The following is a 26,262-nucleotide window of genomic DNA, read 5'->3' as shown; positions in this document are numbered from 1 at the left end:
TAATCCGCTCAATTTTATCTGGCCCTTCATGGTAACCAAGAAGGTGAGAATGCTGAGGAGCAAGTTGGGTGTCGAGCGGGACAAGGATGCAGCTCGGCTATTTTGCGAGCACCACCTTGTGTACGTAGTTCCTCTGATGAGGCCCTCTCAATACATCGTATAGGAGGGTCTCTTGGTGTGGACGTTAGGGCTGGAAGTGGGCTCGGGCCGGCCCGAAGCCCATCGGGCCGGGCCGCCCGCGGGCCGGGCTATGGGCTAGGCTCAATATAGTTCGGGCCGGGCTCGGGCTGAATGATTAAGCCCATATCTATTTCGGGCCGGGCTCGGGTATATCATGGGCCCGGCCAAGTCAGAGCCCACCTCCAGCCCGAATCGCGGGCCCGTCTGCCGCCCGGCCCAAACCCGAATCCCCTAAATCACCCGAATCGACATCGCGGGCAGCAGCTATTTTTAGCAGAGGCGGAGCGGTCTGAGCGATAGGGTTTCTTCGGGCGTCGAGCAGTGGCCGGTGGAGGCGGAGCGGGCTCTGGGGCGTCGAGCAGTGGCCGGTGGAGGCGACGAGGCGACGAGCACTGAAGCTAGGGTTTCTTCGGTCATCGTCGACCGTCCAAGATCTTCATCTCTTCGACGGTCCGTCGTGGTGAAGAGGAGTCCCGACCACCCTATCATCGGCGAGGTACGATTACCTTCGTTTTGGTTAGGATTTGCAGAAGCGCAGAGTGGACGAGCGGCGAAGGCGTGGAGCTAGGGTTTCCTTGCTTTTTCTTGTCAGCTCGTCGCCGGTCGCCAGCCATCGTCGTCGACCGTCCAAGCTCGGCGAAGCGGGGAAACCCTAGATCTGAGGGCTCTTCGACCGTCCATCGCAATCTTCCGTTATCTTTATTTGTTTTGGGATTTGGCATTTAGTCCGCTCATGCAAGCTTCACTTGAATTTCTATCAATTTTGATTCTTTGAATGTCAGTTTTTGCCATTTGGTTTTGGTAGTTTGGACCTTCGGTACTTCCAAGCTAGCATCACCAAGAAAATTCACTCAAAATTGTTTACTCTGGATATTATACATTGTTAGTGGCTATTGCTGACATGAAAACAATGGGAAATATTCTCAAATTAGCTTATAAACAAATGGCAAGCCCATGGATGTATGCCTATGTTAAATTTTTGGTTCTTTTCCTTGCAATATTTTCTGGATATGGTGCAAATTGTTTTGTATTTCTGTTGCATTTTAACGGTTACTGTATACGGTATAACATTCTACATCTTCAGGCTACAAACGAGCCGGCCCAAACGGGCCGGCCCAGGTTAGGGCCCAACTGGGCCGGCCCAAATGGGCTCGGGCCGGGCTCGGGCCGGGCTCCTTAAAAATTTTTCGGACCCCGGCCCGGCCCGAAGCCCGGAAAAAAAATTCGGGCCGGGCTTAGGTAGGGGTTTGGCCCGACCCGGCCCGGCCCACTTCCAGCCCTAGTGGACGTGCCCCATCTGAAAGTTTCTAAAAGTATCGATGAAACCTACTCAACGGATAAATAGAGAGCATAGTTTTAGAATCCTACTGAACATTATGCTTCATAGAATCAAAAAATAAGTTTAATTCAGCAAGTTTAATTAATAAAAGTATAAAAACTATTAAATAGAGGTCATTGTTTAGTATGACAATGAAAGACTTGAGCTGGCCAATGCAATGGTGTGGGTGCATTGCTAAGAATTTATCCAGGCAATGGCCCTTTTTATAAAAAACTATCGAACAGACTGCCTCAAAAGATAAAACTTTATTAAATTGATCGTGATTGTTGACAGCGTTTATCAAATTATACCTGATAATGGCCCTAGTGAAATTCATAAAGAGAGTCGTATAGAATAGAAAGGCAAAGTGAACTCAAACCTGATAATGGCCCAGGACATTCATAAAGAGAGTCATGTAAAAATAGAAAGGCAAAGTGAACTCAAACCATATGTTTCAGATAAAGGAGTATTAAATATCCATAAAGAATGAAATATTTACAGTTGTTTCACAAATATAACTAGTTGAGGTATGTACAATGAACTGTGAAAGAACAATCAAGGGTTGAACATTTTACATCTTTGGGATCTCCAGGAGCTCTGTGAAAGCTTTGGAGTATCGGAGTTTTCCAAACAATAAGCAATGAGTGTCAATACTGGGCGCTCTATGAAGGACCTTGAAACAGCTTCTCTTCAGAGACCCTGACAAGGCAAGGTAATGGATACTCCGCAGAATGCCAAATCCCTCCGGTATCACATCTTCCCCAAATAATTACAGCAAAGTTTCATATTACCTTTGATATTACACGGCAGGATGACCAAAAGGCTGCAGAGGCGGCTTTAAGCATTGCTGGATTCTGGCATATGCTGTAAAGAGGAACAACAGGATAGATGCAGCAATTAGGAAACTACAATATAGTAAATCTAAAATGGTCATTAGTCAATGCAACAAACAGGAGCTTTTCAACATATGATGCAGTGAAGGACATAACTCTTGCTGTCTTAATATATTTGTAAAAGAAAAAGGATGCAGGAGTGGGCTACAATATGTGTCACATTTCATATCTGGGTACAAATTATAACTTGAAGCTTGCTTTGGGATTGGAGGTCATCTGTCCTCCAATCCAAAATTTCAAGACAGCATAAATCACTGGTTAAATGAATTTGATTAGATCTACTTGAAGAGACCAATTCTGAGTGACATCCTAAATCAGTAGCCCCTTACAGCATACAATTCTAGCTATCTCTACCATCTGCATACAGGAAATCCCTCAGGTATCATGGCCGAGTACCCAAATACCCCTCTAAGGTAAACATTTGGCAGTTCAAATTTGTTCATAAAACAACAAATGAATATACTCATAAAGGAGTTCAAGTACATACATGACCAGCCGCCATGAATTTGCATATATCTAGTAATAAAATACCATTACAGGTAAAAACAATTATCCTGTTACAAATGACCACTGAGGTTTCATGCTTCTTATTTTTCAGCAGCTGCTTCGTACTAGGATTTTAGGACGGGTTCTAATGACTCCTAAAACAAATGTTTTCACAGTTATGAGATGAAACAACACTAATTTGAAAAAAGAAAAGAACACATGCAAACTTCTTTGTTTCCCAAAATCAGAACAGCAGAAAAGAAATGCTATAGAGTGTATTATTGTGACTGCAGTACAGTCCATAAACCAATATGTTTGGTTGATTAGACCCGTGAGTAACACATAAATAGAAATTAAATCTGCTGCATAATATGGTTTGAAGATTAAAATCTAATAAAAGAACTTTCTTACACTTAAGGCTATGAGTTCAAGTCAAATGAAAATGAAGCACATGACTGTTCTAACTCTGGAAAATAATTCGTCATTTATACAATTATAAATTTACAGAAAAAATGATGTAAATCAAAGCAAAACAGTGATTTACAATTTTATTCAAAAGGATTATGCAGACAACTTACCCAATAGCAGTTGCACTCCAGGAAGCCAGATTATAAATAACTTTGCCTCCATCCCATGCCTTCTGAAGTCTACTTTTCTTCTTTTTCACAGAGAATGTCTTGCTGAGGGCTGGACAAATTGAAATGAAATAGGCATGTCAAACATCAGACACTTCTTCAATAATAAATATTCACTTTGATGCAACAATGGCTCATAGCAACAACTTATATGTTAAAACTTTTATCCTTAGGTAACAGAACTCGCCTTCTTGAATTTGATTGGGAGTTAATTCCTGCAAAATGAAACTGCAAACTATAAAATATCATGCATTTACATCACTGTAATATATCAAATAAAAGGGATGCCATCATAAGCCTAAGATGCCAAAGTAGCACCAATAGAGCAATATAAGGTAGCTAATATAAGGCATCATTAGTAGATCTAAATGCAGTATGAACTCCAAAAGGAACATTGTTAAGATGTGCAAAGAATCTCCTACTTTAAATCAGAACTGAAGCAATAACTTGTAGCACTTTATAAAACTGGTAATTTAACAATCAAAATTGGGCATCCTCAACATTTAAACACAGAAAACCGAAGCTTTATAAAGATATAATGTGGAACAAACTTGTCCGCAGAGACAAGTTCTGTGTCAGAATGCAAGGTCTTATTCAAAAGAAAGAGAGATGGTGGCATGTGTTTGGTAGAGTCCAGTACTTTCCTCCTCCAAAAGTGAACTTCAAATTTTGAGTGGGTAAACGGGAATGCATAAGCAAAAATCATGGATATCCAAGGCTTGGTAGTTCGAAAAATCCCCTCTTTGATAAATGTATTTGGAAATCTGGAAAGTTCGTTATAAGTGAGGGAGGATGGTAGCTTGTAATTGGTAAGATTATTTATATATAACAAACTAAACTGAACCACTTTTATGTAAAAGATGATTTGAAACTCCAAAAAATTAAACAAAATGATGAGACTACAGAGTGCAATGATTACTATCAACTCTATTGTCAACTTTTGCAGTAAAAGAAGGGGAGGGGGGCGCAGGGTATTTTCTTGTGTGGTTTGGGTCAGGATGCACTTTGGCTAGTTACAATGGATTGAACTAGAGAACTTGAAGATAAAAGAGAAAAACAAAATGAGATGGATATTTAGAGATAAGTGAGGACTAGGATTAAAGTGCCAACCATGCTGATCATTGGTCGGCACATACCATGTCTGTGCATGCCTGCCAGTTTGTGCCAATCACAGGCATGCATAGCAAGTACCACCCTGTGCCAGGCCGGCACATATCGATGCACAGGACTTAAAACACTGGGGAAGGGTTGCACATGATTTAGTCATGCAAATGAAGGTAAATGTGCCATTTGTCATCAAGGAGACAACATAATTGAGTACTTACTGAGAAAAGATTCCAGGGAAGGGGCATCTAACGCAAAAGAAGACTTCTCCCTTCTTGACATACTTAGATATACTTATATGCAATATGCTCAGTATCATGCAGTGCCTTGAAAAGAAGAAAAATAAGTAAAATAAAACATAATTTAATCATTACATGATCATCAGGCACTATATGCAAATAATTCAAGTAATAACAGAAAGCCTTAAATTGGATAGACTAACTTTTCATTCATCTCATGCAGACAATTCTAGGTCATAATAAGAACACCTAAATTTTCATAAAAGCAAATGAGGACAGAATGATATTTTCTTTTCTTAACTGAAAACAAATTGACTCAATTTTAGAAAGTAGAATGAATACAAAAAATTAAGATTTTTAAGTACTTGCCTTAAAGTTTGGATGCTTTGGCATCAAACTGATGAAATATGGGATGCAGAAACTAACATGGAAACAGTCCACAGCCTCTTTGGTAAAATTAAAACTTTTAATCAAAAGTAAAAGGAGCTATGTGATTTCCCTTAATTATCCGCATTCCTCCTAATGAATGTATAGACAAACATAAGACATAATAGGACAACAAATCCAGAAATTTTATCAAGGAAAACAGCTCTTAGTAAATTGTTAGTTAAGAAATGCAATCAATGCCTATAATTTGCCCAACAAAGAATGTTGAGCATTTCCTCTTTTTTTCCTCTTCCATTGAACAGTAAAAAGCAGGTGATCAGAGACTGATTTAAGGTACAAGAGTTGGATAAAAAATAAAAAATTTGGAAATAATGACTAAAAAAATTCCATCGCTCCTATAGATTGGTTCTCCACGGACGGCATATTGTTTTATGAGGATTCTTAGTGCTTCGCAACACAAATTCAGCATCTCCTAACATGTGGAGATGATAACTAAATAGTTCAGAAGTTGAATTCCACAAATAAGAGGCGCATGCATCACAGGAGAGTGCAGAATTGGGTTGACAGTAAAGAGAGAAAGATGGATTAAAGAAGAAGAACATATGAGATGATATAATCCATCCTCCATCATGGTTTAGAACCTATTTATACCCCCCCCCCTCTTTTTCTCAAAGTTCCCGCGGAAAAGTCATGCTTTTTTTTGCTAGCATAAGGTTATGATTTTTAAACTACCCTAGGCGACTCTCAATGACCACCACACTAAGATTTTGACTACTTTAAATAACTGTTCAAACACATTGACCATGATTCTTGGCTATTCACACCTACAATATGTACTTGTTGATGATTACAATGGCTCAAAAACACTTAACAGAACCACACATCTAGCGACTTCCAAAATGAGACATACATGCCACACTCGATGACTACTCGCATTTATCATTGTTCCCTCCATAAGACTACACGCATCTTTAGCAGTCTTGATTTAAGCATTGATATGCATCTTTTTTAGCACCATGAGCCTACCGTTTCTGGGACTGTATCAATTCTTTCTCCAAGTCAACAAAAAATGTGTACACGAATAATCTTCTCTTCTTTCTAATCTTTCCATAATTGCATAAGCAACAAGTCTAGAATCTGTAGACAGCAAGCCCTTATACTGCAAAGCCAAAGTGTTCATCCTAACCAATCTTGGACTTCATTTTACCATTGACTAACAAGTTGTTTGCACCATTTAATAACCTACCCTTGAGGCTTTCCCAACAACATCAGCCACATAACAAGTTTGAATTCAAAGAAACAACATATCATAATTGTGATAATAGCATAATTTTCATATAATAGCAATTTGATTTCTGCTGTACGTGCACGAATTGGAAAAACTGAGACCAGACCACCACTTCTCTTTTTCCTACGCATATATGTTATGTGTGGGCTACCAAAAACCCCTAAATTATGTCCTGCAGACCTGCATGTCTGTCTCTTCCTTCTGCATGGAGGGGCACACATGCACACGTCTACATGGACTGCAAAAACTCCTACCTCAACCCATACTTGTCTCTGTGTGACTATGCTATGAAAATCCCAAATTTACATTCTTGTGTTTATCTGCTACCAAACTTCCTAGTTGGCCAGCATGCACGTGATCGTTTATGCACATTCGATTGTCTAGGCAACCAAATAACCTACTTTATACTTGCTTATGTATGTGCGTTGGGGTGTATGGATGTGGATGTGCATGGAATACTCAATTCTGCAATTCACAAAGCATCATATAATTTATATCTCTAGCATTATTATCAACTTCCGTGTCTTTCTAAAAAAAGGAGATCTTATTCATTGTCGATAAGGTAAATTTTTACGGGCTGTTTTGGGTGCTTCTTTTTTTTTTTGACCTTAGAAATAATGAACAAAATGAGCTATTTTTAGTGCTACTGTAAGACAACCTCCTACACATGTGCTGGATGGGTTTGTGAATCTGCCAGTGCTATTTGAATTTGCGTAAAGCTCCAGTGCATAATGTTTTATCTTTTATAATTGGTAACTTCAAGTTATCCCTATTTCCAAGTTATCACTAGGTAATTATTTCTCGTTATCACTAAATTCCACGTAGCATGAACAACTACCTCATCTGCCACCTATATAAAGGCATAAATCAGCTTAACAATTGCATAAACAACTATCTCATCTGCCATCTAGTTTGTGATAGCATGGGTGATTGTATTAGTGTAATGTAGTCTCACTTAAACTTTTATCAAATAAGACAACACATGATTACCCATTCCACAGCTCCAACCAACATCAAGTCCATTTGAATCAGCAAAGACCACCTTGCAAGGCTAAATGTTCCTAGGTGACCAATAGCGAAGTAGTAAGAATTGATCCATACCGAAAAAAGACAAGCAAGATTAGGGGTTTGAATTATGGAATATAAAGTTGTTGCAGGTGGAAAGTCGCAGGGTATGGTATATTGATAGATTATTCATTAAAAGAGTACGGTAAAAAGTAGCAAGCTCAGCCAAGAGGGTACCAAAGGAAAAGCATGACATACTTTAGTTTGTTTCAGTGATAATAGGCATGCAGCCGTGAAGCAAGCAATCCCCTCCACTATGTCCTCTTGCCTGACAAGAACATAACCATCTGGATCTGATCCATCATCCCCACCAATGTGCTTATCTTCCCACAAATCTGTCGTGCTAACCATAGCCCAAGATGCATTCTCATCTGTTAGCACATTTACACATTCCAGTCAGCTATTGCAAGTGATGTTAGGCTAGAAACAGAGAATAAAAACAATGTGTAACATAAATAAAGTTCGCTGCCACATCAGTCAGTATTCAGTAAATCTTGCATGGCTAGATAAGACAAAGGTCTGCTTCAGTTAGAAAGCTACACAATAAAAAGGAATGATTCATCAAACTTTATGCATACCAGACATATTGTGAGGAACTGACTTGTCGTTGCTCCCAAGCTTTTCAAGAAAGTCAGATGATTCAACTTTAGACTTGAGAAGATCACACAGCTGCATAACAAACATGGTGCTTCAACTTTCTATAATGGAGACTTAGCAGTAAGCTATAGTCTTCTTTATGATGATTTAACAATCAGGAAAACAAATCCTTGTACTGGATGCATAATGACAGCAATAAGCAGATAGTTTCCCTAGTCTTTTTCCTAATACTTTATGTTGACTTTAAGGTTTCATTTAACAGTTCTCAAGATAATATCTGGTTCCTAAAACTCTGATACCATCAATCTCCTTAGCATGCAAAAAATGCATAATATAACAAATTAACAATCAATATTTAAATCACAAAAATCGACTGCCGCCTGAAACCTGTGCGAAGTTGAGAGGAAGCAACAAATCCTTCCCAAATTGCTAGCTATACAAAATAAAGAAACAAGAGGGATCAAGAAAATAAAAAATTATAAAGATTGTACAATAACCTCATTGTCTTTCTTAATGGATATACACAAGGTTTGCCATACCGATCGGTACCGTACCAGTCCGACATTTAGTATGCCGAGCTGTACCATAACAAACCGCATACCAACACTGTAATAGGATGGTCCCAGTACGCGGTCCAGTACCAAGATGGTGAACCTTGGATATACAAGAGCCCATATCCCTTTTTAATAGTGAGAAATTGGCAATGACTCAACAAAATAATTGCTGAGATATTTTTAAGGAATGCTTCTTACACCTTGTTTTGCAAATGTAATCCTTTTCCTATGTAGGCAATCCAAGAATTTTATCATTTCATTTGAAGATAAAAACATACATAACCTTAGGTTCTTACTCTGATAAGCATTACCTCCATAAGCAAATTATATCCACACCAATCAAGTTGTTTCAAAAAGTAGAACCAGACCCATCATTTACCATCCATCCCAAAACTACTCACTTTGGCATCCGCAAAATCATGTTGGTAGCTTTTCGACAGAATACTCTCCTCAAGTGGAAATGCTCGACCATAACTTACTCAATTTTCCTAAACACAACAACCTCACATATTCCTCTTATGTCACATGATATATCTCCAAAACCACCAAGGTATTGACAATAGCCAATATATTCTACTCATCTCTTCCTTCAAGCATCTATCCCTTAATTCCTTTGTCTATAGTCATAGAATAAAGTAATGTGCCATCGCAGCCCTAGCGGCCCAAAATGTACCTTGTTGGCAAGACACATGCATGGTATATAGGTACATAACCCATATTCTACATATTGCTCTATGTTGTTTTACATCTATCCGTGCTAGTCCAACATAAACTGATGTAGGCTAATACATGCTGGCACAGTACCATTTTGTTTGTCATGAGTTGTGGCAGGTGGCTGCACGTGACCAACATGGCATGGCATGGTAGTATCATGCCAGCTCATGATTGGCACTAATACTTCATATCAAGGGTGTTGGTGAGATGAGCAGATGTTGCTATAGATTACTGCAAAAGAAGGGCAGACCAAGGAAGAAAGTTCGTTAGAGAGCTCCCAACAAGATTATGAGATTTTTAAGCAGGTGTGGCATTCTAGGTAGCGGATTCTGACTATCAAGGTCTTCCCTTTTAAATTAGGGCTTCATTATAGAGCTTATAGGATAAGAAACACGTGGCCGGTGAAGTGAAGGAGGCTATCTATGCCAAATGATATCAATATTATTAATATCTCAAATTTATCGGGCTCGCATTTGGAGGAATAGATAGTTGATTATCCTTTATTCATATATTTATAATTTTTCTAACTCATCAGACAGAAAAATGCGCAAGCCACACCTTTGCAGGTTCCTGCGTGTTCTTTCCAGCTGCCAGGAAGGAGATGAATAGGTAACCTCATTTGAAAGGGAGGGGTTGCAAGCTGAATGTTAGCAACTCACAGAAATTAAAGGACCATACTAGGTAATCGATTTTTTTTGTCCCATATAATATCTTCTCATAGCATTACCTCAAACATTTGACAATTCTGAAAAAATTCACTCTCATGTCTTTTACAGCAAAAAAGAATAATTAAATAATTAAACAATCACAGCAATTCAACTGCCTCTTAAATCCATCGTGCTGGTGAGAGATAGCAAAACCAAATCCTTCTCCAATCACCTCCCAAAAATGTACCAAAAAAAATCACCTCCCAGGAAAAGAAGGAATTTTTTTACCCAACAAAGATAAATAATACAATTCACAGAAACCGATCTCGCTAACACAACATAATGAATTAGACGCTTATGCCCCAATTGAAAGCTCCACCCCATCAATTGTAAACCAAAATTATGAAATCCAGAACAAATAACACCTAAAAACATAAGAAACTAATAGAGCCTCAAACCTAATCTCAAGCAGAAGAATTCCCTCCTTACCTCATCGAGCTCCTGATCAACGGTAGAAAGCGAGCGCGGCGTCGAACCCTCCCCCTCCCCCGCCGCCGCATCCCTGGCGGGATCCGTGTCGAGGTCGGCGTCCTGGAGCAAATCGAGGGCCCGCCGGCACTGCTCCAGCACCGCCTCCAGTGTCCTCCGCCGCACCTGCACCTGCTCCTCCCCGCCAACGGGGCCAGGGGACGGCCCCCCCGCCCCCGCCCCCGCCGCCATGATGCCCTAACCCTAAGGAAAGAAGAGCCCTAAAGAATGAAAAGAAGAGGAGGAGAATGGATTGATAATTTGGCCGCCTCCGTGGTGGAAGTAATCGTTCTTCTTTCGTCTCTCTTTCTCCCCCGCTTCCACTTCAAATTTTTGTTGTCTTCTTGTATTTTTATTATTATATGATGTTGAGCCGCGGCGGTGAAGATTTCGTCGGCCCGGACATAAATTGCCGCCTGCTCCTTGCACCGTTCACACAGAACTATTCGATGCGGTTCGGCTGATGATTATTATAAATATCGATTGGGCTTGGTTTGACAAATCCTAACCAAATCTCAAGTTGGACTGGATTAGGGTTGAATTTAAACCTAGTCGGAACTCAGCCCTAACCTAATCAGGCTAATCTGCACCAGGCTCAACCTATACCAGCGTAACATAGAAATAGATAAGTAAAAACATATATATTTTTGATTCATATTTATGTTATATAAATTATTTATATATTTTATATAATTATATTTTTAATCTGCTAAATTATGTGCAAGTGTAGTATAGAAATTAACAAATGGCTAAGGTCTTGATGTAACAAATACTGGTCAAATAAAAACATTCCAAACCTTTTTTACAATTTAAAATTCTTATTCACCCCAAGTTAGTTCGATTAACATGATCCAACCCAGCGCAACCTAAATTTAGCTTAAGATTCAAGTTGAGTTTGGTTAGAGATATCCTAAACTAAGTCTAGATTAGGTTGGATTATAGTTAGGAGATATAAAGGTAAGGTTTTAGTAAAGTTTGCTCTCAACCCGGCCTAACATTTTTGAGTTGCAATTTATATAAAAAACTAGCTTCGATGATGGGTTTAAAAACTTTTTTATTGAAATTTTGTTATGTTAGATCCATTTTATTGATTGCTATCATATACAAGTTTGGAAAAATCAACAGATATTTCGACACAATAACTTTAAAAATCTAACCAAAATGAAGTCGAAAATGTAAGAGTCATTTGGCATAGCATTTATTTCTTGTTTTCTACTTTTAAAAATAAAAGCACAAAAATCAAAATAAAGAACTTATTTAATACTATTGTTTCTATTGTTTGAAAAGCTATTTCCATTATTTCTAAAAAATAAAGGTAAGAATTTTTTTCTTTTAGTATTTTTAAAAATAAAAATCTATTTTTTTACTATTACCATCAGTACTTCCATCGCTGCCACCACTGGCTGCTTTACAATTGTTGTAATTGTCATCTGCACTATTATTGTTGTCTCTATCTCTAGCACAACGTGATCACCATCACCGCCGCCACCAAGCAGGTTGTCTTTTTGCTTTGAAAATAATTAACAATCGTTATTTCTAATTTTTGGAAAGAGCGAGAGAAAAATTCGATAAGAAAAAAAAAAAAAGACAATAGTAGTTCCGAGAGGCGCATGTTGAAATTTTCATGAGACCAAATAAACTCACCATCAATATTGTGCATTAGTTATATTTCATCAACCCTCTCATAAAGGGAAAGAGAAGCATAAATTTACATGCACATTCAGAGGATACTATTTTGCTACCTTATGAGAAGACACTACATTATTTGTAACGACTAGAAGTGAGTTAATTTATCGTAATCTTTCCTTAATTGATGTCTAAGGGGCGTTCTTTTTGTTTTAATTTTGTTTTGAAGGGACATTCAACATTCATTGGTTCTTATCATGGATACATATACATAATGCATACATAAATAATTCAAATGTTACTACATATGTGAATAACATGTGTACCTATATATAATTTGACATATACATATATGGGTACATTTTCTTTCCCAACTTTTCATGCATGTGAGATAGCTATCCAACTTCTGATTCACATTGAAAATGATGCATCTCTCCAACAACAAAGGATCAGTGGCCTTCAAGTTAAATGAGAACTGTACACAAATGTATGTCATATTGTCTACTCATCTACTAATTTTTGGCTCATCCGTTTCTTCTTCAACAGGTTAAAATGACCACTTTTGTGCAATTGATAGAATCTACAAGAATGTCCATTTGTTTAAGAAACTTAAGCTGTGGACTTTTCTTCCAAGGAGGAGCTGATTCGTGATGTTTTAAGCCATTGTAGCAGGGCTTTGATTTCCATCCAAACCTTGCAAAAAGTCCAACGATACTGCAAAGGATTATATGGATGGCTACACTTAAAAAAATTGAACTCAAATGCGAGAACTTCTCCATTGCCATTTTCTTTCCCTCTGCCATCTATAATCTCATTGAGGTGAAACTACCATGATGAAATGCTATAAAATATATGCTCGGTGCCAGGTGACGAGGTTGGACAAGTTCCATGTATTATTTCGGTAGCTTAACGTTTAGGCCAAGGAGGACAGAGACATGGATCTCTTTTATTTATAGAAGGCAGCAGTTTCGACCCGCCTAAAGTGATGCGGACATGGAGAAAGTTTCGTGCTGAGGCTTCATACGAAAACTGAAACGTATCACGTTACTAGATGTTAGATATCTCCAGAGCAAGATATCTATCTAAAACTACAAGGCTAGATAATAATGGACTTGCTTAAATGGCATTACCCATGGATGGAATAAAATACCAGCCTGTGGCCCCAAGTTTCTCCTCGTCAAGTTGGATTGGAAACATAACTATACCTGTTTGGAGCCCATCTGGTGTCCTTCCTGGACTTCTGAAAATAAAGGTAGAAATCATAAGCAATATCAAATGAACCCTCTTTTTAATCTAAAACTAGACCATACGATTCATGCTGCTCCATCTTCAGCCCAAGCTCTGTGCCCTATGGGGGTGAGTGCAAGCCCATGGACTAATTGGCCCATCCTAGCTTCCTTCTCCAGGCTAATGATTTTGGGCAGCAACGGCTTCATCGTGCCCACCAGCCACTATCTTATAAAGCATAATGTAAAGACTGATCGACATGAAATGGCCGGGCTCCATTGCTTCTTGATGCTTCGGAATGAGAATGATGTAGATTTCCTTTCATGCATTTGAAATCGAAGCCGTACTGAACTAGCATAGCTATGTGCGGGAACAATGTAACTGTGCACAAGAACTAGTATATCTAGTATGCTAATTATCGAAGCACGTGTGTTAGAGTCATTTAGAACAATCTCCCAGCCCTGAATATTCTGCTCTATTTTGGGTTTTGTGGGAAACAAAATTGTAGTCTCCTACCTTTAGTGTCAAAAAAGTGCAAGGATCCTACCTCTAGTGTCACAAATAAGCTTCCTCCACCTCCATTTAACGCCAACCTCCTAATGCTGCATGTGAGTTGGAGTCTCGTTGAATTTTACCTAAATGCTGGATAAATAACAATACAATTTGTTGTACTTCGTTGTACTTGCATCAGCATGCTCTCATCCCATTTTGATTACTTTGTTGACTTGGCTCTTTTTTTTTTTTTTGTTGACTTGGCTCTTCTATGATTATTTTCTCAACATCATGAGGTCAGCTCCAAGAGATCAGAGACAAAGCCGACCTTCCCTCTCTAGCAACGGGAAGGGTCGTGCTAGCTTCTCTTTCTTCCAAGAGATCTCAAATATCTTCAATAAATACTTCTCCCACGCAATGAAACTATCCCTATCTTCTCTGCCGGCTTGGCATCTGGTTATTGTTCCATATCTAGAGGTCACTCCAGTATATGAGCCCAATTGGCATCTATCTGGAGACTTTCGTGGCTCCTTTTTTTATTATATGAATGAAGATACTGTACTTACAAGTTACTAAAATATTCGAGCCTGCTGGCCAAGGACTGCTGCAAAAAAATCACCACCATGAAGTCCACTACCTTTTTTTTTTTCATTGTCTGGTAGAAAGCCCTGTAGTAACAGCAGCAGCACAAGAAAGATAGAGAGTGATTTGGAGAGGGAAAAGTACTTTTGAGAGGAGAGAGAGAGAGAGAGGAGAGGTATTGAGGTATATTATTGCAACACGCTATGTATCTATACCAAAGGAGCTGAAAAAATTGGGGCCTTTGGATCTATAAAATTTATCTGAAAATAATTAGTATTTTTATTGACACTTTATATTATACAAAATATATCCAGAGGTAAATTTGGAACAGTAATTACTAAATAATTTTTGTACAATAAGTTTCCAACTAATATTTATTTCGATGATGATTACTCTACATAACTCCAAATAGATTCAAACTTTTGTAAACTAGCTCTTTCACTAAACATGTATTTCCACCGCCCCAAATATATATTGGTGCTCGGTATGCGCATGCAAGTGCTATACAAGAACATCAGATCTACAAGTTTTCACGTAATCCCCGTCATGTGAAAGTTGGTGAATGGCTTAGCGAAAGGGTGACGGAAAAATGAATGGGTTAGTGATATAAGAGTAGTCTGAGACCTTGTCATGTGACCCAGTGCCCCAAGCTGGAATCCTATGAACCAGTACCTGACACGTGCCTCATTTTAAATCAAGAACGGTACGGCTGCCCGTCGGCACCGGACCGGATGAGCCGGCACCCTAAATATCACAACGCCAGCCACCGAATAATCTTCGGTCGGCCACCTACCGCCCCACCTTCCGTGCGCACCACTCCTTCTGACACAAGGCTGGGCCACACAAGCCCCAATCACATTCTCGCACGTGCCTGGCATGCGCGCCATCAACCATCACATCAAAAACAAAAAACACGGATTTCGCAAGTAATAAAATATTTAGATATTAATTAACTAAAAAAGGTAACGAACAGCTGGGCTCTCACTGTCTTCTGTTGTACCCCGAGATCACGGGAATCACATTGATATAATAGAAAATTTTGAATATAGTATAAAAACCCAATTTATTCGGGAAGCTAATTTTATCGCCATCATCCACCGATATCCACCGCCCGATTGACATCAGACGGCGATCAGAAGTCCTTGAGGAGCTTGCGGACCTGCTCGAGCGTGACGAAGAGGACCACCGTGAATGGCCCCTGGCGGGAGACGGTGGGGATGAAGCCCTTGTAGAGCGCCATCGGCCCCTCCGCCCTCACCGTCTTCAGCGCGCAGTCGAGGGCTCCGGCGTACGGCGGCGACGCCCCCTTCTCCACCTTCATGTTCATCACCCTCGTCTTGACCACGTCCACCGGGTTCGACGCCATCGCCGCCACCAGTCCGGCGGCGAAGCTCGCCGTCACGTGCGTCCCCAGCCCGTCCTGCATGATCCGACGTGCCAGGATCGCCTCCTTCGCTTGGTCGTACGTCGCCAGCTGCGACGCCGTCACGATCATCGCCCGGTTCACCGTCAGCGCGGAACCCCGCCACAGGCTCACCAACCCCTCGCTCCTCACCATCCGCCCGATCGCGTCCACCATGCTCTTGTAGTTCCGCCGCTCCGCGGCCGGGAGCCGGCCGTCGGCCTGCATCCGGACCATGGCCACGTCGGCGGGGTTCCCGACCGCGGCGCCGATCCCGCCGGCGATGAGGCCGGCGGCGATCTTGCGGTGGATCGGGAGCGCGCTGCCGTCGCCGGTGGGGGACCACTTCTTCTTGATGATGTCGTAGAGGCCCATGCGGGTGGTGGAGTAGAGAGTCTGGCGGAGGACGGTGGCGGAGACGCCGGAGAACAGGGCGGAGGGACCCTCGGAGCGGAGGATCTGGGCGCCGACGGCGAGAGGGCCGGGGCGCGGCGGCGTCGGGAGAGTGACGGTGGTGGTTGTGGGGAAGGCGAGAGCGGGGCGGAGGGTGGAGACCGCGGGGCTCAGCGACTCCCCCTGGAGCTGCATTCGGACCTTGATGAGGTCGAGCGGGTGGGTGGAGCAGCCGGCGACGATGGAGGCTATGCCGCCCTCAACGAATCCTTTCACACCCATCTCGAGGTAGTAAATTAAAAAATAATTGGAAATCAGAAGGACAGCTTTGGCTTAGAGGCTTTATAGACCCGGGGGAAGAGAGAAGAAAGGAGAGATAGAAGTGGGGTTTGGGTAGGATTCCTTTTTCCTATTACTGTTGCCAATAGGAGTTTGGGTTCATCTCACTGGAGACCAGGAGATGGGAATGGAGGGAGAAGGCTATCGAGGAGGAGTGTGGAACGCTGGTTCTCTGAGACATATGATGGGATCTAATTTTATGTGTTGAAGGGCGAGTTGGGAGAAAGGAGGGGAGGAGGCTTTTATAGATGGGTTCCAATACAAGAGGGCAAGTGGGAAACGGAAAGGAGGAGGAAATAGCGTAGTGAGAAGGGGAGGGGATGGTCGTGCCTGGTGACGGTAAGATTCTATTACCCTTTCTAACCTTTTGTTTCTATTTCGTTTCTCTATCGCTCTAGAACGCGGGGAGGCGACCGGTTCTTGCTTGACCTTGACGCGGAGCCTCGGATGCCCTCGTTAGGCTTTGGAATATTTTTACGGCCTCTCGTGGCCACTCGTCGAGGCGTGCCGCGAGTAGTGGCACGTGCACTACTTTTCAACGTGCGCCCCCACCTACCGTGCGTCTGGTGTTTGATGTTGTGTCGTAATGTGATTGGGTGGATTTTGGGGTCCGTCGTCGTGAACAAGAAGCGAGTGGCTGCTGTGTAAACGGAGAAATTATCAGGTGGACCACCTAATAATTTCTCTTATAAACGTGGTGGGTCCCGGGTTAGAAATAGTCTCGACCGTGATTAATGGTGGATGAAATTTTTTTCCGCTGGTGATGGAGGGCCGTCCATTCGGTGCGGTGCACCCGAGGGGGCCCGGAATCACCGAATCGTGGAGAGAGTGGCCGCATTTGTCGCGATCGACCGCGAGTTCAACGCGACGGAGGGGTCACGCGACGGAAGGGGAGAGAAGAAGGGAACGCCGCGGCGTGGAAGCTTCTGGCCCGCCGGTTCGCGTCCTCCTTCCGTATGAGCTTGGGCTGGGTTAAAAGGTACAACGCGGGTGATAAGACTTCCATGGAACCACCCTCGGCGGACCATTCAAGTCCGCGCTTACATCGTGCGTGGGTCCACCGCCATGTCGGCCTGCGCCGTGAGAAAGCCGTTTGACAGCATGGCAACATAAGCGCTCCTTAAACTCCAGCATAAGCAGTCCACGTGTCAGAGTCAGAACAGCAAGTGGGTCCCAGCTGCAGATCCAACCGGAGCAAATATGACATGACCTTTAACAAATTCCAGTTGGCTTCTGGTTGCAGGATTTTGACCTAAACCCGTTTCTTCACGGCTCGGGCACTAAGCCAACCCAACCTGATCTGAAATTGACAGATACTGATCCAGGTTCTTGGACGATCAAATTAGTTCAAAAATCTGAATCCAATCCTCCGAGTGGAACCCTAGCCCGTGACTACCCAACATTTTGAACCTGATTTGAGCCTAATCGAAATACATAATTTGCATGCAGATACAAGGACAGCACAGATTTGTTGGGGTATCAGAAGAGCCTGCAAACGTAATAAGAGCAACTAGGTTGAAGTTCAAGTTTGGATAAGCAAATAAATTTACTAAGGGAGAGGTATGGGGTTCAAAAAGGAGAGGTTCAGTTTCTCGATCAGAGCCGTCCATGTTCTGCAGGACAGCCATCTTTCTCAAAATCTGTTCGTCTCATGTATTACATAGAGCCCTCTAAATCATAGCCCCATCACATTATACACAGGCTATCATGTTGGAGACCCGCCCTCTAAGTCACAGCCATCACAATATACACCAGCTATCATGTTTGAGACCAGACCAGTTCAACTCCAACCTGGAGAGCATCCAAACTATGAGGGATTGGAGCATCACTATGAACTTTGTTGCAGCTTTAAGGTATGTTTGGTTCACCACTGAAATTGAAATTAAATAGAATAAAAATCAAAATGGCCATATTCACTAACACATTTAATTATAACTAAAATCAAAAAATTAATTAAATATAGAGGCATTTTCTAAAAATCAATTAAAGAGAGTACTTTTAGAAAATCTATATTTTTAAATATATCTAGTGGAATGGAATTTGAATGCCAGAAGAACAACCGAGATTTAATACAAATATCTCTAGCTCCATTATCCCCTTGGTCAAACGCCTGAAGACATGGACCACCAAGCCCCTCATGATCCATTTTCTCACATCAAATGCCACAAACAAGTCCTCTGAATAGCCCTCACAATCCATGAGAGCATCACAAGACTCCAACACCTAAAATGCGAGGGCCATGCTCACAATAAAAAGATGGAACGTTGATACTAACACAATGGTGGAAAAGCTCCGACCATAAAAAGGTCAACTTAAAACTCTTTTATGACTGCTAAGAGAAGTCTTGATAACCAAATGACTATTCATCTACAGCAAGGAGGATCCATGAATTCTATAAATTGGAAATTTTTATTCCATTGGCTACAATAATTTTCTATTGTTACGTACCAATGGCTTCCAAATCCATCTCCATGCAGAAGGTGGTCATCAGTGGAGAACCATAAATTAAAGAGGCTTAGCATCATCACTTTTGTTTGGAAATGCGATTAAACAAGCCAGTTACTTTATGAGATCACCGAAGCCATAAATTGATCACATGACAGATCTCTTATTATACTAGTTTCATAATAGATTAGGCCCACAGTGTCACCAAATGCATCCTTCTCCTCAAACAGTTTGCTAAGATAGTATATTGATCCATTAAACCATTATGATATCATATTACTTTCTGCAGACAACTAGAGTTTTTTCCATGACCACAAACTTGGTGACCTACAGGCTCCTCGAGTTTGTACAGTTACTGCACACTGAGGACTTCAATCTCAAAAACTAGGACCGAGTTGGGTTGAATACCCCATGCTGGAAATCCATTAGCTCCATAAGCATAATCTGGGGAGCACTGCAAATAGATTGTAACATGATGTCAGCAAAGATCTAAATGCATGGGAAGTGCACTCAATGAAAACAATTCAGATATCAAGACTGGCCAGGTGCCTCAATAGAGGCAGCAGGGTATCTAGAATGTCAACTGGCTGGGCACAAAAGAAACACATCGGTATACAGAAAATGACCAAGAACCTTAAAATCTAAAATGACTTTATCCAACCCGTTCTAGAACTAGGGAACGTTGAGGCACATGCTATATTCTTCCACACCGGAAAATATATGAATGACTACAGAGATGGTGTGCAAAAACAAATAAACAATGGATCATCACCAAGCACCAGATGCTTCAAAGCAAAAGCATCTGGGAAACTTCGCACCCGATACTTCAAAGCAAAAGCATCTGGGAAACTTCTCCTCTTGCCTTGGTGGCAAGGCGTAGTGCCATCCAAACTAGAGTTCGGTGGTAATACCAAACAAGTTGCCTTGGTCAAATACTACCACTACCTTGATGCTTCATATCAAGCGGTTGCTGTTACAAGTGAGATTGCACTACTGGAACACAACTGATAGCATTTAAAGGTACATTATGAAGAATATTACCTGAAGGCGAGCAACTTCACCAATTTGCATGTCCATCACACCCTCATCCCATCCTATAAAAGAGAAATGATTGATTATTACACTTACACATGAAACATATCATCAAACAAGAAGCTGCTAACAGACAAGCAAACATATCGTACAGAATAATGAGATATAGCTTCTTATACCAATTGCTGGATCAAGTCTTAGATGATAAAATACTTAGCCAGATGGTTAAGTCAATCAAGTACATTTCACCTGAATTATAACATTTGTCCTACCATATCAATATACAAGCATAAGATTTTTATTCAGTATGAATTTGCTAGCACACTAAAATAAAGAACAAGGGAAAACAAAAAATGCTAATTAGTATCCCTTTGGGACAACTAACACTTATGCAAGTACAGAGTGCAGATGATTCGAGACATTCATGATGTTTTAGTCAATGATAAGAATTCAATGCAAAATCACAAAATACTTAACCAGAAAACCTGGACAAAAACCAGCAAGATGGCAAACCAAACATGGCATAAGTGCCTTCAATTATGACATGACTAGTGTAAGATTAATCAGGATTTTGGCCCACATATTCGCAGGTTTGGCTGAGTTCAGATTTGGAAACAAGAATAATTTCAAGAGTCAAGTTGGATAGATGGTCAACTAAGGCATAAGCATCAACCCAAACTTGCATTGAAGAAAGATAAATGGGAAAAAGTTATCAAGCTGGGTCCAAAGCAGCTAAATTTTGACACAAAGACATACTGTTCAACTCATAAATCAGAAATCTATCTCAGGGCAGAAGCAACCACAAATTCAGTTAAGAACTAGATCTATTTGATTGACAAGATACATCAACAGCAAGGGATGATTTAGATGAGGTTATATCATGGCTAAAATTTGCTTAGTTTCTTAGACATGGCTAATTAATGACCACATTCTTAATAGATAATACAAGCAGAGCTTACATTAATGGTTCATGAACTGTTTATCGTTTCCTTCTTAGCTTTGAACTATTACTGATGATTCATTTAGTAGTAGCTTACTATTTTAAATTCGCTGATGCTTTCATTTTGTCAGCATACAAATTCTACTGGTAAAAGAAAACAAATTGTATAGGAATAGCTGTAGTCTGACTCAGCTCCAGGAGCCCTCACTAGGCAACAAGAATTGCTCATTATCAGCCATTATTGCAATATATTCACCATGTAGAATCTTTCTTTAAAAAATTCTGGGCATCTCTCCAACAGATTCCATAAAGCAAACATGGCAGACACGCTCAATTTTGTACATAACAGCACATAATATTTCCATATCATCTCAGCAAATTAAAAACAAAAACCCACTCATCACTACTAACACCTCCCATACTTTCTTTGCCCATAAACAAGATATATATTTGAAAGACCATAACAGAGCAGGAATCCTCCCGGAGCATATGTCCGAGCCACTTATACATGAGAAAGTCCCCACGAGGAACTTTATTAATAAACTTCAGTAGTACTGCAATCTTCCAAATGGTTTTCCAGCTCTAATCAACCGCTCATTGTCCAAGTGACCAAGCTCCAAATTTTATTAAATAGTGTAAATCCAGGGGAGCAAATTAGAGCCCAAAGCACTAATAGTAAAATCACACAAATTCACTAATTATTAAAGGTAGGACACTGTGGTTGCTTCTCACTGCTACATGGACCTTAGTTGCCAGAATCAAGAGCAGGTGCAGGTGCAGGTGCAGAGAAGCAGATATTTTAGAAATACTTTTCGTAAAGAAGCACTTAGGAAACGGGTGCAAGGTCAAGAATCCAGGATGATTCTAAAGCATGTGCATTACCTTAGATAGAATATTCCGGCTAGTTAAATGTGGACCAATAGCAAAATTGCATAAGTTCCAGTTGTATTGAACTCAACAACTTAGATCACAACTAATGTTCCACCCAAGGCCAACTACACAACCTACAACCACCAATCAGAGTGTTAACAAAGTTAAGTATTAAGGATCTGCACAACCACAAGCCCACCTCAAGAACTTGAATGCCTTTGGGCACCAAAGAACCCGTCTTTCACTTGGGAAAATAATCTGGGAAAAGGTAGTCGTTAATATGGAAGAATGACAAAATATTTTGTTATTTTTAAGCTCATACAGATGGTTAAGGAATTGTTAGTTATGGTACATAAGATTTCAAGGTGCGGTTGAAAATTTTTGAGCCACTTCTACTATGAGAACGGAGAACTTACAAAGCCCAAATCTATAACAGGCAAATAGCATTTGTCAGATCCCGCAAATTTCAAGGTGATATTAATGCTCGAAAATCAAATCTTAGATTTACAATTAGCATTTTAAGGACTAAACTGTAACCATGACAGGTGGTATGGAGTGTTCCGCATTGACCAATACAGTATCAATACAGTTCAGGGGCTCAATAAACTTAGTGCCAACACATGATATTGGTTTTATGTCGACTACAACAATGTACCATGTGTCAATGTGAACCACCCTGTACCACCAAGAAGGTACCTCTACGGGACCCGATACCAAGACTAAAAACATTGCTTACAATAATATCAATACAAACATGAGCCTATTATGAAATTTTCCGTGTGTTCTTCACTTCCCTCCTACTTATTAATCATACACAAGTAAGTCTAATTTTATGGAGTCATTGCTAATTTTAAGGACAATATAGCCAATACCTATATGAGTTTGTTCGTGATATGCAGTGTAGAAAGGTACTTATATTGCTATATAGCATAGTCTACCTCTCTGCTTATATCCTTATGCAATCTTAAATGCATAAAATATTATTTCAATATTTATTTCTTTAATACTATTAATGCTCATTATATTCTAGCAATTATAATATATTATAATTACATAATAGTTCATTGTACTTAAAATTGTTTATGAATATATACTTCGAACAGATATATTTATCATGTCATAAGATAACTTTCTAACAAAGAGAAATTTCAATCGAGCAACCCATTCTATGACAGGTCTCAACTTACCCCATTCTTGTGCCTTAGTGGGCCTAGTATTTCTAGCAATTGAAATGGCTTCTTTATCTCTTCACATCCAAAAATCATAACACAAACATTTATCAAGTGCAATATGGCACAACATGTGAGTCATGCCGAACAATAATAGTTATCATAATAAAATATCTGAATAAAACAGAACATAAAAACCTAAAAATCAAACAAAATACAACAAAATGATATTAAATAAAATAAGTCATCAACTAACTCCATATACCCCCCTTCGTTATGCAAATAACATGCTGCATGGGAAGCCTACAAGGAGCTTACCGAAGTAAAAAATCCAGATAGTTTCTTATATCATATTTCTCAAATATGAAAAAAAGCAAGTCACTCTGTTGACTAAGAGACATGCAATATTCAACTTGAAACACATCATGATACTTGATAACTCCTCGATGATTCTCCATAGCAAGTTAATAGTACAATCATCACCTTAATATGTTAGCGAGAACCAACAAGATGGAAGTATATTTCCAGGTGAAAAAAGAGAGTTACCTTTTATAACTGAACCCAGACCAATTTTAAAAGTGAACGGCTTCTGCCCAGGATCTTTTGTGCTGAAATTTGACAACAACAGAATTAACTTCTATCGGAAGCCATTTCTTTGAACACAATGTTACTTTTTACTCTCCTAACAGAAGATAAAGTGAGGAGAAAAAAACACTTACCTCCAAAACTTTTTTGAGAGATCACCATCCTTTCCTGCATAAAAGAAAATAATTGAAGAATATACAGTGTTTTAACAAAATGAACCAGTTTGACATTGGTTTTGCAACAATCAGAATAGCAGATAAAGTATAGTGGGGATAGTAACAGCAAAAGACCACCAGTAAACCTCTCCATGGCATTACGGAATTAGCCGCTAATCATGATTTTTTTTCACTGGAAATGAAGTAAATAATATAATTATTTCCAAAGTCTATCATATGACATTCCAGGGGAAAAAAGGGGTGCAAGCTGCACAATCAACCAATACAATTAGTTTACACTGAAGTAACACCCCAAAAGTTGTTTCATCAGATTGCTTGATCAAGAAAGAGGTGAATAATGTGCCACTCAGGGTAGTTTATAATTTATATATTTAATTCATATTATCTTCAAAGATGAGTTTTTTAGATTAAATTAAAAAAGCTCATGGACTTTGAGAATTTGCCTAGGCATAACATGTAGGTACATGGTCCTACATATTTCGATAGGAAATGCGATTGCCAGAGCCAAAATTATTGGTTGCAAAGAACTTTAGTTTAATCTCAGGCAACTTAACATCTGTATCCTCTAAAGCAAAGAACAAAAAATGCATGCTTTTCTTGCTCGTAACATAGCCTTGCTTTTGTTGCTTTCCGGCATCTCAAAATGCTTGTTTACGAAAGGAACCACAGTTGCAAGTCCAATTTCAAACTAGATAGGAAGTTCTCCTGCAAACTAAAGGAGCTTGACCAAGTGATCCAGAGACCTTTCTGCCAGGACTGAATCATACACACAGCGTCGATATAATTTCGAGCTTGTGGGTAAAAGAATCACGAGCCAACATGAGTTATAGGCGCGCAAACAATATGCTTGACTCAAAGCCCATGCTAAGAAGTGGTGCGGCACAGTTAATGTGATAGAAGCTTGTGCATAATGAAAGAATATCGCCAAATTGCCATTTATTGATCAAGAAAACTCATCAGTTGACCGCCTATTTGAATCTGGGTTAGTCACCATTGCAATTATATAAAGCTCTTTTCTCATGTCGTAAACTAGAAGAAGAAGATCATGGTTCCGATCGCATCCTTCAATCCTGCGATTTTACAAAATAGCAAATCCCTGCGGCCTCTTTAGTGATATCCACCCAAATTTGAAGACATAGGGCACAATAAAGCAAGATGGGCTAAGGAAACAAAAAATTGGGGGAAAGAAAGGAAAAATATCGAGAAGCACCAAAGGGAATATTGGGGGTTTCTCAATCGCAGTACAAGATCGAGAAAAAAATGGAAGAATAGAAGAGAGAAGGGATGTGAGAGAACGGACCGAAGCCGGTGCAGTGAACGGTGACGGTTTGGCCCTTGACGGGCTTGGGGCCGACACCGGCCGTGAGGATTTGCTTCGTCACGCCCATTGCTGTTCTGCTCTTTTCCCCGTCGCGGATGCCCGTCAACTGCTGATATTTTATCGGTGAGAATGGATACCATTTATATACGTGGACGGATCCTAGTTTGTGTTACTGTTTACCAACCCTAAAGAAACTCGCCCAGCTCCTAACCCGGGACTCAGCTGTCTGTCCCAAAACAGGATACAGCCTTTTCTGCAAATCATATCTTCGCATGTCTAGTCTAGAGACTTCTTTTTGTGTTGTTGCCTGTCTGCCATGCAAGTGGATTTCAATAGGAAAAAAAAAAAAAAAATCAAATTTCAAAATATTCTAACTTCAGAATTTTATGAATATAAAGCACTAAAGTTTGTATCATGATAAAATACTAGAGTTCTGCTCTTGCCGCTTTCAAAATTCTCAATTCAATGAATCTGGGCCAAATGAGCATGTTCTAAGGTTGTCATATATTTCTTACGTTTACTAGGTTGCCTATAGCTTTTGATGAATTATGTAACAACTTAAAATGTCATCCAAAATGGCTAGTTCGAAGGTATTTTTGAGTTCCTTAACTCTATATAAGTACCCAAGAACATATGTCCGCACAGGTCCTCACATATTATATCTTACTTGCACAAATTTTACCGCTTTATTATTTCTTAGAGAAAATAAAAATTCAAGTTGGCTGACTCTTTAATTCTCTAGTTGATATTGTATTCATCTATAAGATAAAATAGTAGGGTTTCAAGAATATTAAACACTTGACGAAACAATGAAGCAGTCAGGGTGGGTTGCAGAATTTTTTTTCTTCTTTCCGTGTTAATGGCGGCTAGGGCTCTTTGTTGGTGGAAGGGGAGGAGGAAGAAGATGGGTTGCTGGTTGAACAAGATTGGGTTCGAGGAGGATTGACCAATTAACAAAATTTGAGCACCAATCCTAGTGGACGGCTGAAATTGGTTGGATCAATTGCATATAGGCTGAAATGGGATTG

General features: G+C 40.1%; 3 protein-coding genes across 5 annotated transcripts; all 3 read right to left on the bottom strand.

Annotated features, from left to right (window-relative positions):
* Positions 1-1,933: 1,933 nt before the first annotated feature.
* Positions 1,934-11,200, bottom strand: LOC103722302 (uncharacterized). Of its 3 annotated transcripts, XM_039134201.3 has the most exons (7): positions 10,597-11,171; positions 8,174-8,264; positions 7,794-7,966; positions 3,700-3,727; positions 3,456-3,564; positions 2,290-2,362; positions 1,934-2,197 (listed from the first exon to the last, which is right to left on the bottom strand). In XM_039134201.3, exons 1-7 carry the CDS (start codon positions 10,825-10,827, stop codon positions 2,189-2,191), a joined length of 714 nt encoding a protein of 237 aa, XP_038990129.3. In that variant the 5' UTR covers positions 10,828-11,171; the 3' UTR covers positions 1,934-2,188. The 3 variants fall into 3 exon arrangements, 2 of the variants coding, with proteins under 2 accessions (XP_038990129.3, XP_038990128.3); XM_039134200.3 differs by having other exon boundaries at positions 1,934-2,362; positions 10,597-11,100; XR_005515128.3 differs by lacking the exon at positions 1,934-2,197 and having other exon boundaries at positions 3,700-3,740; positions 10,597-11,200.
* A 4,280-nt stretch (positions 11,201-15,480) lies between these two features.
* Positions 15,481-16,903, bottom strand: LOC103722297 (mitochondrial uncoupling protein 5). The gene has a single exon (XM_008812799.6). The coding sequence runs from the start codon at positions 16,637-16,639 to the stop codon at positions 15,695-15,697; it is 945 nt and encodes a 314-aa protein (XP_008811021.4). The 5' UTR covers positions 16,640-16,903; the 3' UTR covers positions 15,481-15,694.
* A 2,381-nt stretch (positions 16,904-19,284) lies between these two features.
* On the bottom strand, positions 19,285-25,372 carry FKBP12 (FK506-binding protein 12). The gene is made up of 5 exons (XM_008812800.6): positions 25,214-25,372; positions 23,872-23,905; positions 23,699-23,760; positions 20,183-20,235; positions 19,285-19,595 (listed from the first exon to the last, which is right to left on the bottom strand). The coding sequence occupies exons 1-5, from the start codon at positions 25,299-25,301 to the stop codon at positions 19,494-19,496; spliced, it is 339 nt and encodes a 112-aa protein (XP_008811022.1). The 5' UTR covers positions 25,302-25,372; the 3' UTR covers positions 19,285-19,493.
* Between the last annotated feature and the right edge of the window lie 890 nt (positions 25,373-26,262).

The sequence above is a fragment of the Phoenix dactylifera genome, chromosome 15, assembly GCF_051530095.1.
Source record: "Phoenix dactylifera cultivar Ajwa chromosome 15, Ajwa_hap1_PhDact_Kaust_v1.1, whole genome shotgun sequence".
Lineage (NCBI taxonomy): Eukaryota > Viridiplantae > Streptophyta > Magnoliopsida > Arecales > Arecaceae > Phoenix > Phoenix dactylifera.
This window is presented reverse-complemented; position numbering and strand designations above follow the sequence as displayed.

Coding starts and splice junctions, on each gene's coding strand:
- LOC103722302 (XM_039134201.3), bottom strand. CDS start 10,827: ATGGCGGCGGGGGCGGGGGCGGGGGGGCCGTCCCCTGGCCCCGTTGGC. Junction 7,967..8,173: donor AGTTCCTCACAATATGTCTG/GTATGCATAAAG, acceptor ATGTGCTAACAG/ATGAGAATGCATCTTGGGCT. Junction 3,565..3,699: donor TCCCAATCAAATTCAAGAAG/GCGAGTTCTGTT, acceptor CAATTTGTCCAG/CCCTCAGCAAGACATTCTCT.
- LOC103722297 (XM_008812799.6), bottom strand. CDS start 16,639: ATGGGTGTGAAAGGATTCGTTGAGGGCGGCATAGCCTCCATCGTCGCC.
- FKBP12 (XM_008812800.6), bottom strand. CDS start 25,301: ATGGGCGTGACGAAGCAAATCCTCACGGCCGGTGTCGGCCCCAAGCCC. Junction 23,906..25,213: donor CGTTCACTGCACCGGCTTCG/GTCCGTTCTCTC, acceptor TCTTTTATGCAG/GAAAGGATGGTGATCTCTCA. Junction 19,596..20,182: donor GTGAAGTTGCTCGCCTTCAG/GTAATATTCTTC, acceptor ATCTATTTGCAG/TGCTCCCCAGATTATGCTTA.